This window comes from Microchirus variegatus, assembly GCF_963457635.1.
Source record: "Microchirus variegatus genome assembly, chromosome: 12".
In the NCBI taxonomy this organism is placed as follows: Eukaryota; Metazoa; Chordata; class Actinopteri; order Pleuronectiformes; family Soleidae; genus Microchirus; species Microchirus variegatus.
The window spans coordinates 20,375,377-20,390,867 of record NC_139813.1 but is presented as its reverse complement, the minus strand read 5'-3'; the positions used below and the strand labels follow the sequence as shown (position 1 = coordinate 20,390,867).

General features: G+C 42.2%; 1 protein-coding gene across 1 annotated transcript; it reads left to right on the top strand.

Moving 5' to 3' along the window:
* Positions 1 to 1,540: 1,540 nt before the first annotated feature.
* mideasa (mitotic deacetylase associated SANT domain protein a) lies at positions 1,541 to 12,788 on the top strand. Its single transcript, XM_083898239.1, has 13 exons — positions 1,541 to 1,999; positions 2,398 to 4,122; positions 6,061 to 6,270; positions 6,693 to 7,035; positions 7,515 to 7,581; positions 7,809 to 7,951; positions 8,043 to 8,146; positions 8,633 to 8,708; positions 8,837 to 8,925; positions 9,377 to 9,520; positions 9,627 to 9,728; positions 10,227 to 10,396; positions 11,777 to 12,788. The coding sequence occupies exons 2-13, from the start codon at positions 2,635 to 2,637 to the stop codon at positions 12,087 to 12,089; spliced, it is 3,249 nt and encodes a 1,082-aa protein (XP_083754365.1). The 5' UTR covers positions 1,541 to 1,999; positions 2,398 to 2,634; the 3' UTR covers positions 12,090 to 12,788.
* The last annotated feature ends 2,703 nt before the right edge of the window (positions 12,789 to 15,491 follow it).

Sequence of the window (15,491 nt, the reverse complement as noted above, 5' to 3'; positions counted from 1 at the left end):
TAAAATAGTCTTCATTATAATTATACAGGTGTAAAGGGACATCCTTTACAGCACATGATCACTTTCTATCACAGAGATGGGCAATTTATACACAACACTAATTTCCTCTAAGGCATAAACTCAAGGCTCGGGGGCCAGATGTGGCCCGCCACGTCATTTTATGTGGCCCGCGAGTGATTAATTGGTCTTAAAAATCTGCGTTAAAATTACCATAAACGTTGACCATAAACTACATTTCCCACAATGCATGGCGGCGCCATTAGATCGCAGTGTATCATTGTATATGCATCATGCAACGAGTGAAATTGAATAAGTAATAAATACAGAAAGTTATTTAGCAATATGTTACATAGTAGTTACCTTTATTTTACACTATATTTGGTTACGTTTAGTTACATTTATTCTGTATGACAGTAACATCTGGCCCTTTGAGGGTAACCAGTATGCTGATGTGGCCCTCAGTGAAAATGAGTTTGACATCCTAAGTACACCCTTTGGGACACTCGACACACTTTGATTGGAAGGACGCCCACAGTAAACAAAGTTTCAAGGGCATCTTATAGGGCACTTTGTCAGTTTTCTGCACTAGAAAGTCACTCCTTTAGAAAACAATCCATTTTTAACTTCCTTATGTTTTTAACAGTCTGGAGCATGGGTGTCAAACTCATTTTAATTCAAAGGCCACATAGAGTGCAATCTGATATCAGGTGGGCCAGGCCAGTAACAGCATACTAACAGGATAATAACTCCACACGTCCCCCATTGTTTTATTTACATTTCTTGAGGAAAAAATAAATGCAATTTCAATAATATTATGCCTAAGTTAACCATGTACACTTGTACATTACAACTTACAGATCACAGTGGCATAAAACATTTAGTCGCATTAATCTGGAACTGAAAAATATAGAATTTTACATTATGATGAGATTGTAATCATAGGGTGAAATTTTAGCATATTCATCCTGTGGGCCTGCACATGTGTCAAACTCAAGGCCCGGGGGCCAGATGTGGCCCGCCACGTCATTTTATGTGGCCCGCGAGTGATTAATTGGTCTTAAAAATCTGCGTCAAAATAGGTCTATGCTGCTTTAAGGCGTGCGTTGACCATAAACTACATTTCCCACAATGCATGGCAATTGCGTTACCCGTAAAATGACGGCATCGCCGCTGGCTTACTGTAGCTTCCACTTTTGCCAGATATTAATAATATTAAGTACAGCACATTAAAAATAGTCTAATTTCAGTAGCGACTGTTGCTCAGGGCCCTCAAAGTCGCGTCTCCGCCCCTGCTGTTTCAGTCCACCGCAGACCACCGTTTCCGTGCGAGAGCGAGCTGAGACTCCGCTCTCCGGGGCGGCCACGACAGCGAAAACAAACGTACACGGATACAGCGATGGGAGTGGTCAGACAATCGGATTGGATAACAGGATGTGAGTCGAGCTGTTTTGGGGTGAGGCGGTGCGTTTGGGGGTGCACAACTTTCTCCGCGTTAGCGCAGTTTTCCCCTGCGTTTTATACGCTGCGAGAGTGACTCGAGTCGACTGTACGCGGAGCCGCGGTCGAAGTTTTGGAGATCGGCGGAAAAAAAAACCAACACCCGTGCGGGGGCCCGACGCGGCGGCGCACACAGTACTTGTCACGCTCTCCAACGGACTCATGTGCGGTTTTACCCGTCGGTTCCGGCGCAAAGAAAGTTATGGACATGTTTTCCTGGAAGTGCATAGCTTCGCGGACACACCGTGCAACACCGAAACCGCGGTGTTAAAGCGCAGCACGCAGTGTGCGCGGACTTTGGAGTGTCATTTTTGTTTTTCCTGTTGTTGATTGTAAAGCCGCCTGTGTTCGCCATATTGTGCGCCGTGGAACTCGAGGGAAAGTTGTCAAGAGTTATGACATTTTGCTGCGCACTATCCCTTCACGGGGCTGCATGCAGTCGACTTTGATCAAAGTGACTCCATGGAGCGGACCATGGAAAGTCCTGCGCACCAGTGATAAGGTAATACCACTCTGTAATCTGCTGTGTTGCCTCACAGTAGCCAGTTCTTCCTTGTTGCTGATTGTTGTTTCTTTTTGTGTGTTTTTTTTTTTGAACATAACATCACTGGCTATCGCTCGGGTGATTGCACGAGCCCCTTCGTTTCCTGTATTTCTTGTTATGCCAAATGGCAGCTGCACTGTAAAGCGCCTCCTTATTGCTGCTGGCTGTTTCAAAACTTCAGCCTGTGCATGTAAACAAACAACGTAATTCTCCTCTGTTTATGCACAAGTATCTTATTATTTCTTGGACATTTTAGGCCTTAGTTTCCTCTTGGTGAAAAGTTTGCATGCTTGTCCACAAATAATAATAATAAAAAAGAAGAAGAAGAGTGTCTAACACCTCCTTTCTCTCACAAGGTCTGGCAGCCAGAAGAGGATGTGAAGAATGGACAACGCACCTCAGATTTGACTTGAGAAAGGAGGATTGCATATTCCCCACCCTGCACGTTCCTTTGGGATTTATATTTCCTCCCAAATACCTCCTGCACACAAACAAAGAATTGCTCGGCGATCACACTACGACTGCTGTAGCACAACACAATAATCATCTTTGTCAGCGCTGGAGTTTTTCCCCCCACATCGTACAATATTATTATGAGTCTCCCTCCTCAAGTTAATGCTGACAAGAGCGGCAAGCACCGGGCTGCAGCCATGAAGGAGACTGTGCAGCATTCAGGGGAGGTTTATTATGGTATGGCGCCTCCTACTTTAGAGTCAAGCCACAGTGACTCTGCGAGCAGCTCTGGAGTTTACAACCCAGAGAAAGGGCCCCAAAGTTTACCGCACTACCAACAGGGTGCTCCAGTAAAGTGGATGCCCCAGGACTCCAGCTGGTCTCAGGAAGGCCCCGTGCCAGCCTGGGGGCAAAACTTTCCCCCCTACATGGGTGGAGTAAACGTCAGGGGCCAGATGGCGTTCCATAAAGGAGCCCACGAAGGTGTAGCTCTGCCAATGGGGGGAGAAAATCAACTACCGGGGCCTGCCGAAGTCTACAGAGAGACCAGCCAGGCTCAAGGTCAGGGAAGAGGGCTTGAGTGGGAGCAGCACGCCGTGGCTGCAATGCACCAAGCTCAGCTGCAAGCATACCAGCATGGCCACAAAAGTGTGGAGCTCCAGGGCCAGGCTCATGTGCAGCCGCATGCTATGCAGGCGCCGATGCTGCAGCCCTTCCAGGCGACGTACAGACCCAGCAAGCAGCAGTTCTCATCTGGCTATTACTCGGTGTTTCCGGGGAACAAGGCGATGCCGAATCTGGCCTACAGCGAGCAACCTAAAACTCAACAACTGCTGCATCAGCTGCAGCAGCAACAACAACAACAGCAGCAGCAGCAGCAGCAGCAGCAGCAACAACAACAAAAAATGCATCATCACCACCAGCAACAGCAGCAGCAACAACAACAACAGCAACTGCAGCAGCAGCAGCAGCATCACATACAGCTGCAGCAGCAGCAGCAGCATTTGCAGCAGCAACAGATCCAACAGCATCAAATGCAACAGCAGCAGCTGCAGCACATGCAACAGTATCACCAGCAGCAGCAGCTGCAGGGGCGACAGCAACAAATGCAGCAAATGCAACAAATGCAACAGCAAAACGCGCAACAGCAAGATGCAACGCAGCTGCAGGTGCAGCCGAAACAGCAGCAGCAGCAGCAGCAGACCCAGAACTTTGCGGCGTATCAGTCTCCTGATTCTTGTCCACCCGAGCTGACAAAGGAGAATGTCCAGTCAGCGGAGCTGCAGTCTCAGACGTGTGACGCGTCTGCCGCACACAGTCCCGAAAAGGCGGCCACAGACGCGGCGGAGACCTCGGGTTCGCAGGCGGCCGCCCCTCGGCGCTCACGTCGCCTCTCCAGAGAAGGACAGTCCCCGTTGGGTCCTCCTACGATAAACATCTGGTCGTCTCAAGGCCCCAAAGAGCCTCTGCAGTCCCAGAACGGAGTAGCGGCCGCGCAGAGGGCAGAGGAAAGCCAAGTGACAACAGGTGGGGTCATCCAGATCAGCCGCAGGAGACGGAGGGCGTCTAAGGAGATCAACTTGGAGACTCTTGCACAGACGGCATCGGAGCGGCAGAAAATCATCAAGGTGAACAAATCACTCTTAATGTTGCTGTGCTCATGAGGGCAAAATCTGGTTGAATTGGAAAGTGGCTGCATAAAGAGGAAGAAACCCTGTTTCTATGCAGAACTTCCCTGTGCTTTACAAAATCCTCGTGCTCTGCCATGTTTACTCGATTCCCACAGCCGTGTACGCAGTCAAATTTGTGTTACTGCATACTTTTCACACACCAAATACTGGCGCAACCTGAAAAGCTGCTGACTATTGAAACTCGCGCTTTTCGAATTTTTTTTTGAAAACATTGTAATGCTGTGAGAAAAGCGACACCCTTTAAAACCTTGTTATTCAGGGTTTATGGCGATTACATTCGCAGCGGCACACCCATAGGAACCCAGCTATTTTCTATTTTGGCAGCTCAGGTGAAACACAAAAAAAGTAAGTTAAGTTGTGTTTTTGTGTGTGTTTAGTCATCATTAGGGACCTTTTATCGCTCTATCCTCGGGGGGGGGGGGGGGGGGGGGGGTGTTAGTCGTCTTGTTGTAGGTTTTAGGCTCAGATATTTGTACGCTGGATGTACGAGCGGAGGAGCTGCATGTCTGCACACCTCCACATTCCTCAGGCTTTTCCCCAGTCACTCAGCAGAACTAGGGAGGGGCCAAGCTGTCAACCTGCACGGCTATACTCCTCAACACACCTCAAACAGGTTTAATATTACTGTCAACGATCCACAGACAGAGCCAGGCGTCCCGTGGGTGGAAAACGGCACATGAGATTTGTTTAACTCAAGGGTTGGTGTGTGGTAACCGTGTGCCTGAAGTGTAAATCACACACACTCCAGCAAATAATAAAAAATATTATCAGCCTGACCAGAAATACCAGAGATGTACAAATGTTTTGGACAGAAGTGTGGCTGGAATAAAACCAAAACATTGTAATCCTTGCTGTAGCTTTAAGGCTCTTTGGATTGTATGAGTTTAATTCAATTTAAATTGTTGTATAGTGGGGAAGAATTGCTTTAAGAGTAGAGCGGAATCAATGAATCGATTATTAATCGATTACTAAACTATTTTGATAATCGATGAATCAGTTTAAGGGTTTTTTTATGATTAAAACAAGATTTCTGATTGTTTTAGATTCTTAAATGTGAATCTTTTCTTCGTTTCTTTGCTCCACATAACAAAGAAATCATTAAAACTCATGTCCAGGTTTGACAAACACTGATCAAAGTTTTTTTTTTTTTTCTGTTGATTATTTTCTGACAAATAATCGACAGATTAATCGATTATGGAAATAATCAATAATAGATGCATCGAAAACTAAAAGTAATGTAGTAGTTGGGGTCATATTATACCCTATTTCTCCAAGTTAACCTAGTTCCCTGGTTCTTGGTCAAAATACCATAAGGATGAAGCACCACAGCAGTTCAATCACCCTGCCAAAATAGCCCTGTTCAGAACACTCTGTTTAGTAGTATCTCTGTAGGTCCACCTTAAAGGTCCACCTTAAAGGTCCACCTTAAAGGTCCACCTTAAAGGTCCACCTTAAATTAAAAAGTAAACACTAAACTTAATGGACAGGAAATGACATCAGCCACAGAGGCTACTGGGAGCTAACAGCAGTTAGCATTTGGAAAAGTGATCATTTGCAGGCTCGAGCAGGCACATTGCCGTCATATATAACATGTATCCACTGGACAGATAAATCCTCTGAGGCTGGAAGTTTGTGTAGAACTCTGTGCTGCTACAAAGCGGAGCTCCGCGAGACAACAATTCCAGCAATTTAGCGCATTGTGACGTCCCAATGAGCGCGGAAGTCAATGTTGCATGTTTTATCTCCTGTACTTAGACTGAGGAGGACCACAAAAACACGAGTGAGTCATCAAAAAGTTGATTTTGCGCCCTAATGTGTACTCTGTACCCTTCCAAGTCGTCCTGTAACGTGTTTCCGTCTCGTTCCCTTTAACAGGAGGACGGTTCAGGCAGACAGACCATGGTGCCGCTGGTCATCCCCGTCTCTGTGCCCGTGCACAAAAGTCAAACCAATCCTCAGGGAGGCTGGGCGCCGGGACGACCCGGCCCGGGCGAGCGGCCTGCGGGGCAGGCCGACCACAAACCGTCGGTCATCGTGGCTCGCCGGCGATCGCTCCGAAACTCGTTGTCCGAGAGTTTTGGTCAGGTTAGTGGAGAGTCGCCTTGTTTTTTTCTTGATACCTAAAAGCGAGACCACCACTTTCTCAAGTTCATCAGAGAACTACGGTGGCCTTCACATGTCAGAAAGGATGTAAACAGCCTCTTGAATCTCTTTCCACCATCTGTAAAGCAAGCTCCTGCTTCATAATGAAATGAAAGTCATTTGGAGCTGCTGTTTAAACGGAACAGCTCAAAATGGCAGCCTCTGTAAAGCTTTTTTTTTTTCCAAGTACATATCAAAGGCAATTTGTATTTATAAAGCCACTATAACATGTTCTGTTTCTGCAAATATTAATGTTACACACTGGACCTTTAAATGCCTGCTTTGTTTACTGTGATGTTAGCTAGTTAGCTCTAGCTAGAACAGCGTTTTTAACACAACATTAACAACGATGCTCTTTAATCCAGGATGGAGAGAACGATCCAGGGCTGGACGAGGACGGGAAACCCAAATTTAAGCGCCGCCCTCGCCCGGAACCCCTCATCATCCCTCCGCCCAAACCATCCACCTTCATCCCTCCGTCCATCTACTCCAGCATCACTTCCTACCAGAGCAACCTGCGCTCGCCGGTCCGCATGCCGGACAACCCCCTCACGCTGCCCCCTTACACTCCTCCACCCATCCTCTCTCCGGTGCGTGAAGGCTCGGGACTTTATTTCTCCACCTTGATGACCACCATGGCCGTGGGCAGCCAGATTTTGCCTCCGCCACCTACGCCCAAGTCTGCCACGCGAAGCCTGTTGCGCTCCAGTAAGTTCTGCTTCTTTTTTATTAATTTTTACCAAAAAGGTACATTATTGTTCAAAAGTTTTGGGTCACCTATACAATTTTTTTTAAGTTTTCAATTAAAAGTCACACTTTTATTCATTCAAGAGTCAAAATAACTGTTTTCAACTGTGCTAACATCATTGCACAAGGGTTTTCAAGGGTTTTCTAATCATCCAATAGCCTTCTAACGCGATTAGCAAACACAATGTAACATTAGAACACTGGAGAGATGGTTGCTGGAAATGGGCCTCTATACAGCTATGTACATATTCCATTAAAGACGTTTGCAGCTTGAATTGTCGTTTACCACATTAACAATGTATAGAGTGTATTTCTGATTCATTTAATGTTATATTCATTGAAAAAAAAGTGCTTTTCCTTCAAAAAATAATCACATTTTTAAGTCTCCAAACTTGTATTTCTCAGAAAATGTAATTTTTTTTTTTAATTTTGTGTTTCAGCAAGTTCAGATATCACGCCGCCGGTCCTGCCCTTAATCAGCGATGCTACACCAGTTAGCCTCGAACCGTGAGTACAAGTCAAATCACTTTATTTAAGTTCTGAGACTGAAGCGTCCTTTAAAAAACCCTCTTACAGACGACAAAGACATGGACGCTAACCAATACCTAACCCCTTTTCTATCTCTTTTGCCGCCATCCAGAGGGGGAAAAAAAGCTCAAATTTACTGCGTAAACGGAGCAAGTCGTCGTTTAAAATTCCCAGAAATAACTCTAGCTCTTTCTTGCATCTCTCAGGCGGATCAACATCGGACAGCATTACCAGGCAGAAATCCCGGTTTTGCAGGATCAGCCCTCCTCCCAGTTTGACCAGCAGAAGGCCGACCTGGTTTGGACCCCTGTGGACGACTCGCACCTCAAACACGGTCACCAAGAAAGCAGTGCGTATCTCGCGTTATGCTCCACCCCACTGTCTTGTTATTGGATGTATTTAAAGTGAGCTTTTATCACCACTTTTGCTTCACTCCCCAGTGGGCGATTTGATGAACATGTCTTGCTCCAGTGTGCTCAGAGGGGGAGGAACCAACCAGGAGCTGGTTTTACACTGTTTACATGAATGTGGAGGTGATTTCCTTGTAAGTACTGTAGCTCTACATATATATATATATATATATATATATATATATATATGTATGTAAATCCACTTTTAAAGGTGCATTATGTAATAAATCTAAAGCAACTGGCCATAAAATCCTCCTAATATGTCACAGAGACTCAGGAATAATGTTCATATAACAAACTGAACTCACCAACAACAACAGTACAGACAAAATATTTGCATTGAAAAAATATTTTGCAGATTGCAAATCATGTTTATGTTTTGAAATTGTGTTTTGGCATGTGGCGCCACCTACTGCCATCTACCAATCATTGCAGTCAGTAGAGTCTCAGCTGCCGAGCAACCACGGGTTGCCAGTTGCGTCAGAAAACGAAACCTAAAAGAACCTCGGTATTTTTGAATTTGAATGTAGTAACCGTTTTTGGCCACATTCTTACATATGGCGCCTTTTAATTATCATGCTTTATTGTACATTTACTCACCGCGATTGCTGACGTTTCAGGAAACGTTGGGACGTCTGATGCTCCAGGACCCGCTCTTCCCCAAAGGCCATCACCTGGCAGAATATCACTACTCAGGCGAGTATTTACTCTCCAGGAAATAATCTGTACCATTTCCACTTAAATCACCTCCATCACCAGGTCACCTTTATGTCTTGCTCTCTTGTTTCCTCATTCTCGTTCCCGCTGACAAATGAAAATCTCAGGCTCCGACAGATGGACCGCAGAGGAGAAGCGCTACTTCAACAAAGGGATCTCTGCCTACAGGAAGGACTTCTTTATGGTGCAGAAACTGGTACGCTTGTAAAGGTTTACCCCTGTAACATAAACAAAAAATTAAAAAATCGAAAAATCAAAAGTGCACTGTGTATCAGTATCGGTATAATTACGTTAAACAAACGCAACCTTTTTAAACAAAACAAAGATTTTCCTCTCGTTACTGGACCTTGACTGCATTTTATCGAATGTGACAGCAGACGTATTGGAAACTTGTTGGTGATTACAAACAGGAAGAGGCAGCTCTTCTTTCTTTCAACACACACACACACACACACACACACGAGAGAAAACATGAAGAAAATTAGAATAAATAAACCACATCCTCTTTGAGACAAGAAGTGACTGGATTTATGGGAAATGTGGTCTTTGTTTTGTAGGGACAGCGTCTGCCATTGTTTTCATGAACAATGTGTGGATGTGAATGAATACTAACATACAGTAAATGTGTGTGTGCGTGGGTTTTAAAGGTGCAGACCAAGACCGTGGCGCAGTGTGTCGAGTTCTACTATACGTACAAGAAGCAGGTGAAGATCGGTCGCAGCGGGGTTTTAACCTTCGGGCCTCCGGATTCACCCGTGGAGAAACACACGGAGAGCGTGGTGGACGTCAAGGTAAAACGCGTTGTAATCATTCTGTTGCGTGTCGCCGTCGGTTGAATGATGGATTTTAAGCCAATGAAAAGTGCTAAAATGATAATAACAATCTCTTTGTTTGCAGAGTTCCCAGCAGACGGACAACAAAATGCACATTTCTTATGACCAGATTAGCGAGAGCAGCCAGCAGGCCAGGGTGGCTCAGTCACTACAGTCACATGACTATGTAAGTACTTCACTATATATGTGTGTATGTGTGTGTGTGTGTGTGTGTGTGTGTGTGTGTGTATGTGTGTATATATTTGTATATGCATATATATTTATATACGTGTACTGTATATGTATCTATATATGTGTGTGTATATGTGTGTGTATATATGTATATATATATATATATATGTGTGTGTATATGTGTGTGTATATATGTGTATATATATATATATATATATGTGTATGTATATGTATGTATATATATGTGTATGTATATATATATATGTATATGTATGTATGTATATGTATATATGTATATGTATGTATGTATATATATGTGTGTATGTATGTATATATTTGTATATATGTATGTTTATATTTGTATATGTGTATGTATATATATGTGTTTATGTATATATATGCATGTGTATGTAATTTTGTGGAACAGAGATAAGTTGAATTTAAACAGGAGATAAAAAAAGGTTAAACGTCTTCTTCTTCTTCTTCTTCTCAGGCCGGAACAGTGCTGGTGCTCAAAGAGCCAGAGATGGTGAAGAGAGAGGCTCATCTTCCCTCCACAGTCGCTCACAGGCCTCAGACCGAGGCTGCGGCAAAGAAGAGCAGAGCGCCGCCGAAGCCTCCGCAGGATCCTGACGCGGTGTTTCCGTGCAAGAAGTGTGGCAGGTACGGCCACGTCCACACACACACACACGCACGCACACACCGACACACTTCACTGCTTTTCATTCACAACTCGAGCTCGGATTTCATTCAATCGCTAAAGAAAGTTGTTGAAAGAGTGGAGCTTGCGTGCAGGAGTGGTAGTTACAGTTAATGACATTGTTGTGATTGAATTTAGAGTTTACAATAACAGATTTCATGAGACTGTATTGAATAAATAATCATGTGCACGAATGATGACAATAAACAGATCAGACTCTAACAGACTAAAGCAAATAGAGTTGATTAAAGATGTGACAAAACCTACAGTTATGAAATAATACATTCAATTGTAAAGTATTACTTTAACTTCTTAGTTAAAGGTGCCATATGTAAGAATGTGGCCATAAACGGTTACTACATTTAAATTCAAAATACAGAGGTCATTTTCTGATGTAACTGGCAACCCGTGGTTGCTCGGCAGCTGAGACTCTACTGACTGCAATGATTGGTAGACGGTAGCGGAAGGTGGCGCCACATGCCAAAACATGATTTCAAAACATAAACATGATTTGCAGTCTGAAAAATGTTTTTTTTTGCTGTACTGTTGTTGTTTGTAAGTTCAGTTTGTTATATGAACATTATTCCTGAGTCTCTGTGACATATTAGGAGGATTTTATGGCCAGTTGCTTTAGATTTATTACATAATGCACCTTTAAAATAATACTTAGTGGCATTTGTCGATACAATAAGGGGTGATAGTATATGTAAATTACCATGTCAAAATAATAATAAACAAATTTATAACCTTATACAGTGTTAAACAAATATATTAGACCACAAGAAAATATAAATATTTGAATTCTGAATTCACCTTTTTATGCCCAAATTCAGAAAAGTCAGAAATCCTAACATTCATCCACTAAAACTAATTTGTCTGTTCAGTAATGCAAGTAAATAACTGTAATTTGACATCTTAATCAAGAAATAATAAGGTGTTTTTACTATTTTCTACTATTTTTGGGGGGGTAAAACACATTAAAAATTTAATTTTGGTTGCCATGCCACCATTACAGAAATTTAAAAAGGTTATAATACACGTGTTAAACACTGTGTATATAATCTTAATCACAGTCTTCTTGTAATAAGGGAGCGACCTCTTTTTTTACACAGAGTGACCCAGGTCACACAGACACAGTTAAGAGTCAAAGTATCAGGTTTTATCCACACGTTCCTCATGTTTCCTGATTGATTACTGATACGTTTGGACACCTGATCCAAACTAGAAGAGGCTCTGACCTCCCGTGACCCCAACAGACCTCACCAGTTTCACCTAAACCCACTGCACGGCAACCTTTTTTCGTAGCGTATTGTAATGTACATGCGTGTTTCTTTCTGCTCCAGGGTGTTTTCTAAGGTGAAAAGCCGCAGCGCCCACATGAAGAGTCACGCCGAGCAGGAGAAGAAGGCCGCGGCGCTGCGTCTGCGGGAGGAAGAGGAGCACGCGGCAGCTCAAGCTCGAGCCAGGAAGGCAGCGATAGCGGCGGCGGCGGCACAAGCGGCGGCACAAGCGGCGGCGACGGCGGCGGCGGCGGCGGCGAGTCATCAGGGAGGAAACGGAAACGGGAACGGAGTAACGGAGCAGTCGGAGGTCAGCAGCCACGAGGAGTCGTCCGTGGGGGAAGACGACGACGGCGACGACGAAGACTGGCACTGACGGAGAAACGGAATGAAAATTAACGAGATTGATTTAATATGCAAGGGGAGCGACGGGAGACGAGTCTTCTCACTCGGTCGTCGACTGGAACTGTCTGATTGACTCATTAACTCGGCTTTACTCGCCCACGTCACACCAGGCGCAGTCACAGTCCCCCCCGACTTTACACGTTCGTATCTTTTAAATATTCAGAGGTAAAAAAAAAAAAGTTTATTTTTTTCTAAATGCACTTATTATACTGTTATGCTTCTGCTTTTCGCCAACGTTGCCTTTTTTTTTTTTTTTTTTTAATATATCCATTTATTTAATGGAATATGTCACAAAACAACAAAAAACATGTCGTACTTGCAACAAAACCCAGATCAAAAAAAAAACATACAATCTTTAACTTTATAGACACGGAACTCTCTATTTTTGTTTTGTTTTAAATAAAGAAGTGTTTGTATTTAATATCTTTCCTCTTAGGAAAATGCTGTGTGGAAAACTTTTACCTGATTACCACCGTTGACTTTTCACACACACTTTTACAACCTGAGGGACTGTTTTTTTTGAATGATGTAAAGAAAAAAAAAAAAAAGAATTATATATAAGATTGCCATATATTTATGACACTGCATTTTCCAATGATTTTGATAATATAAAAAAAAAAAAAACACAATCATGTCAGCTGCAATATGACCTGTCAATTGAAAAGTTTATTAAAATCTTTAACGGGTTCTTATTTTTCATTACTGTGGGGGATAGTGTGTAAGACTTTTTTGAACCAGCAGGGGGAGGCAGAGGTTCAGTTTGTGTCGTATTGGGATTACATCAATGTCTTAATTCACATGCAGAACAAAAGGAGGGAAATCCACCCATAGCTGCTTTATGTGGTCCATGGTTTTTTATCCATGTTAAAGGTTAAAGGTCCACACATAGGCCCACCCTTAAAGGGACATAACACCCATTTTTTCCCCCACTTGGTCAAATGAAAAAGTAAAATGTTGAATTCACATTCTGTTGGAGGGTTTTTCCCACATCTTTTGCTCTTAAAAACTAAATCTAATTGACAGAAACGCAGTGAAGACGGCCTTTATTGATTGGGAGTTTGTTTGTTTGTCTGCCCGTTAGCAACATAACTCGAAAAGTCGCAGACGGATTCAAAATTTTGGGCGTGATCCGTCGACGCTATCACTATTTTTATTTATATTTGTTGGGGGCTGAGCTGCCTTGGCGGAGGTCTGCGCTCTCCGGGTGCTTCTAGTTACTTCCTGTGTTTTTGAGGGAATCAAGTAACACAATTTATCTCTGGATATTAGTAAAAAAAAAAAAAAAAACGATATTTTTTGGGTGAAGTGGCTCTTTAAATATGTTTGCCTACGTATATAATTACTTTAAAATGAGAAATAGTTCCGTTTTTCTAGAGTTTTACAACACCATCATGTTTCTACATCATCCGTAATGGAGTGTGTTTGAAGTCGACTATGTTGACATACAAGAAGGTTTCTAGTATTTAAAGGTGCATTATGTAATAAATCTAAAGCAACTGGCCATAAAATCCTCCTAATATGTCACAGAGACTCAGGAATAATGTTCATATAACAAACTGAACTCACCAACAACAACAGTACAGACAAAATATTTGCATTAAAAACAAAAAAAACATTTTGCAGACTGCAAATCATGTTTATGTTTTGAAATCATGTTTTTGGCATGTGGCGCCACCTACCACCGTCTACCAATCATTGCAGTCAGTAGAGTCTCAGCTGCCGAGCAACCACGGGTTGCCAGTTACGTCAGAAAACGAAACTTAAAAGAACCTCGGTGTTTTGAATTTAAATGTAGTAACCGTTTTTGGCCACATTCTTACATATGACGCCTTTAAAGGCCACTATAGTTTACTGGGGGTGAGCAAAAATAGTCCAGTCCTCTTTCTTCTCCTACATTAAATGTCACACATTTTTACACACTGGATCTTTAAATGAACAGATTAGATAACAAAAACGGTGGTTAGGACGCTATAAATGTGAGTTTAAAGCCAATTAAACCCACTAAGTGGAGTTTTTCACCAAATAAAAACACAGATTCTGAGATTTTATTTGACCTTTGTTGTAAATCTACGGTCGTCTCTTTAAAATGGCTGCAGATGACACAGTGAGGAGCCAGTTTTGAGTCTTGTGTGTGTGACGGAGTGTGTTTGAGGTTAACAGTGAGGATCAAATGTCTTCTCCGCAGCTCTGGGCCTGGTAATGAGACCTGGTTAGGAAAAAAACAAAAAAAAACTATAGCAGGGGCACAGAAAAATGAAGACATTACAAAGAGAAAGAAAGAGAGAGAGAGAAAGAGACTGGTGTGGAAGTGACGTAGACAAAGGCAAAAGCACTGGATCAATGTCACTAAATAAACGCCTGGAAGACGGATGACAGGATCGATGGCTGCGCTGCAGCAGGGCCGAGGTTAAATCTGACGTGGAAATATAGACGTTAAAGTTATTTATGTTGAGCCGCTGAGATGAAAACACTGATTATTTTCTGGACGTGACCTGTGAGGACGCAGGTCAGTGTCACAGAGACACAGAAAGACACTAAACAAATACATTTTGTTATAGGAAAGTCATTTTAAGGTAAACTTATTCATATAGCAAACACCAAGTCAAAGGTTATATATGAAAATATGTGGAGATAACACATAGATGGAAGCCTATGATAATAATTCTCAATATACCAAAGTATTACCTGGTATATTACTCATTATATTACTGTTATATTCTCCTTACAACCACACTCTTATTACATTAGGAATAAGATTATATATAACCATTACCATGCTGTACTTTACTGTAATAAAAACATGCAACCATGATATTTAAACAAGAAAACACACAAGATAAAACAAATATCCCACTATAGAAATATCTTAAATAAGTGTAAATGTACGGATATGTAACTTTTTAATCACCTTCCATATGGAGATGATGTATCAAATGAGACAAATATAATTGGGGAACACGTTGTTTTTTTTTTGGTAATTTAATTTAAAACAAATCACATTTAAAAATGTAATTTGAAGCAATCGTTAGAAAGCCAATAAATAATGCAAATTAGTTTGGCTGCTTTTCTTTGTTTCCCCTTCCTCCATTTGATGAAATAAAACAATTTAATCATAACATATTATAGACAAAAAAAACTTGAACTGAACTGAGCATATAACATGTAAATAAAAAACTTAATTTAATTAATTTGAATTAAATTTTTTGGTTAGTGCACGGCAAAGGATTTATATAAGTATAAACTTACAAAAATAAGTAATAATTCTTTATTAATCCTCTTAGGGAAATTCCTTCTCTGCATTTAATCCAATTCCTCAACTACACTCTTAGAAATAAGGGTTCCAAACGTGTTCTTCTACAAGGGCTGAGGTTCT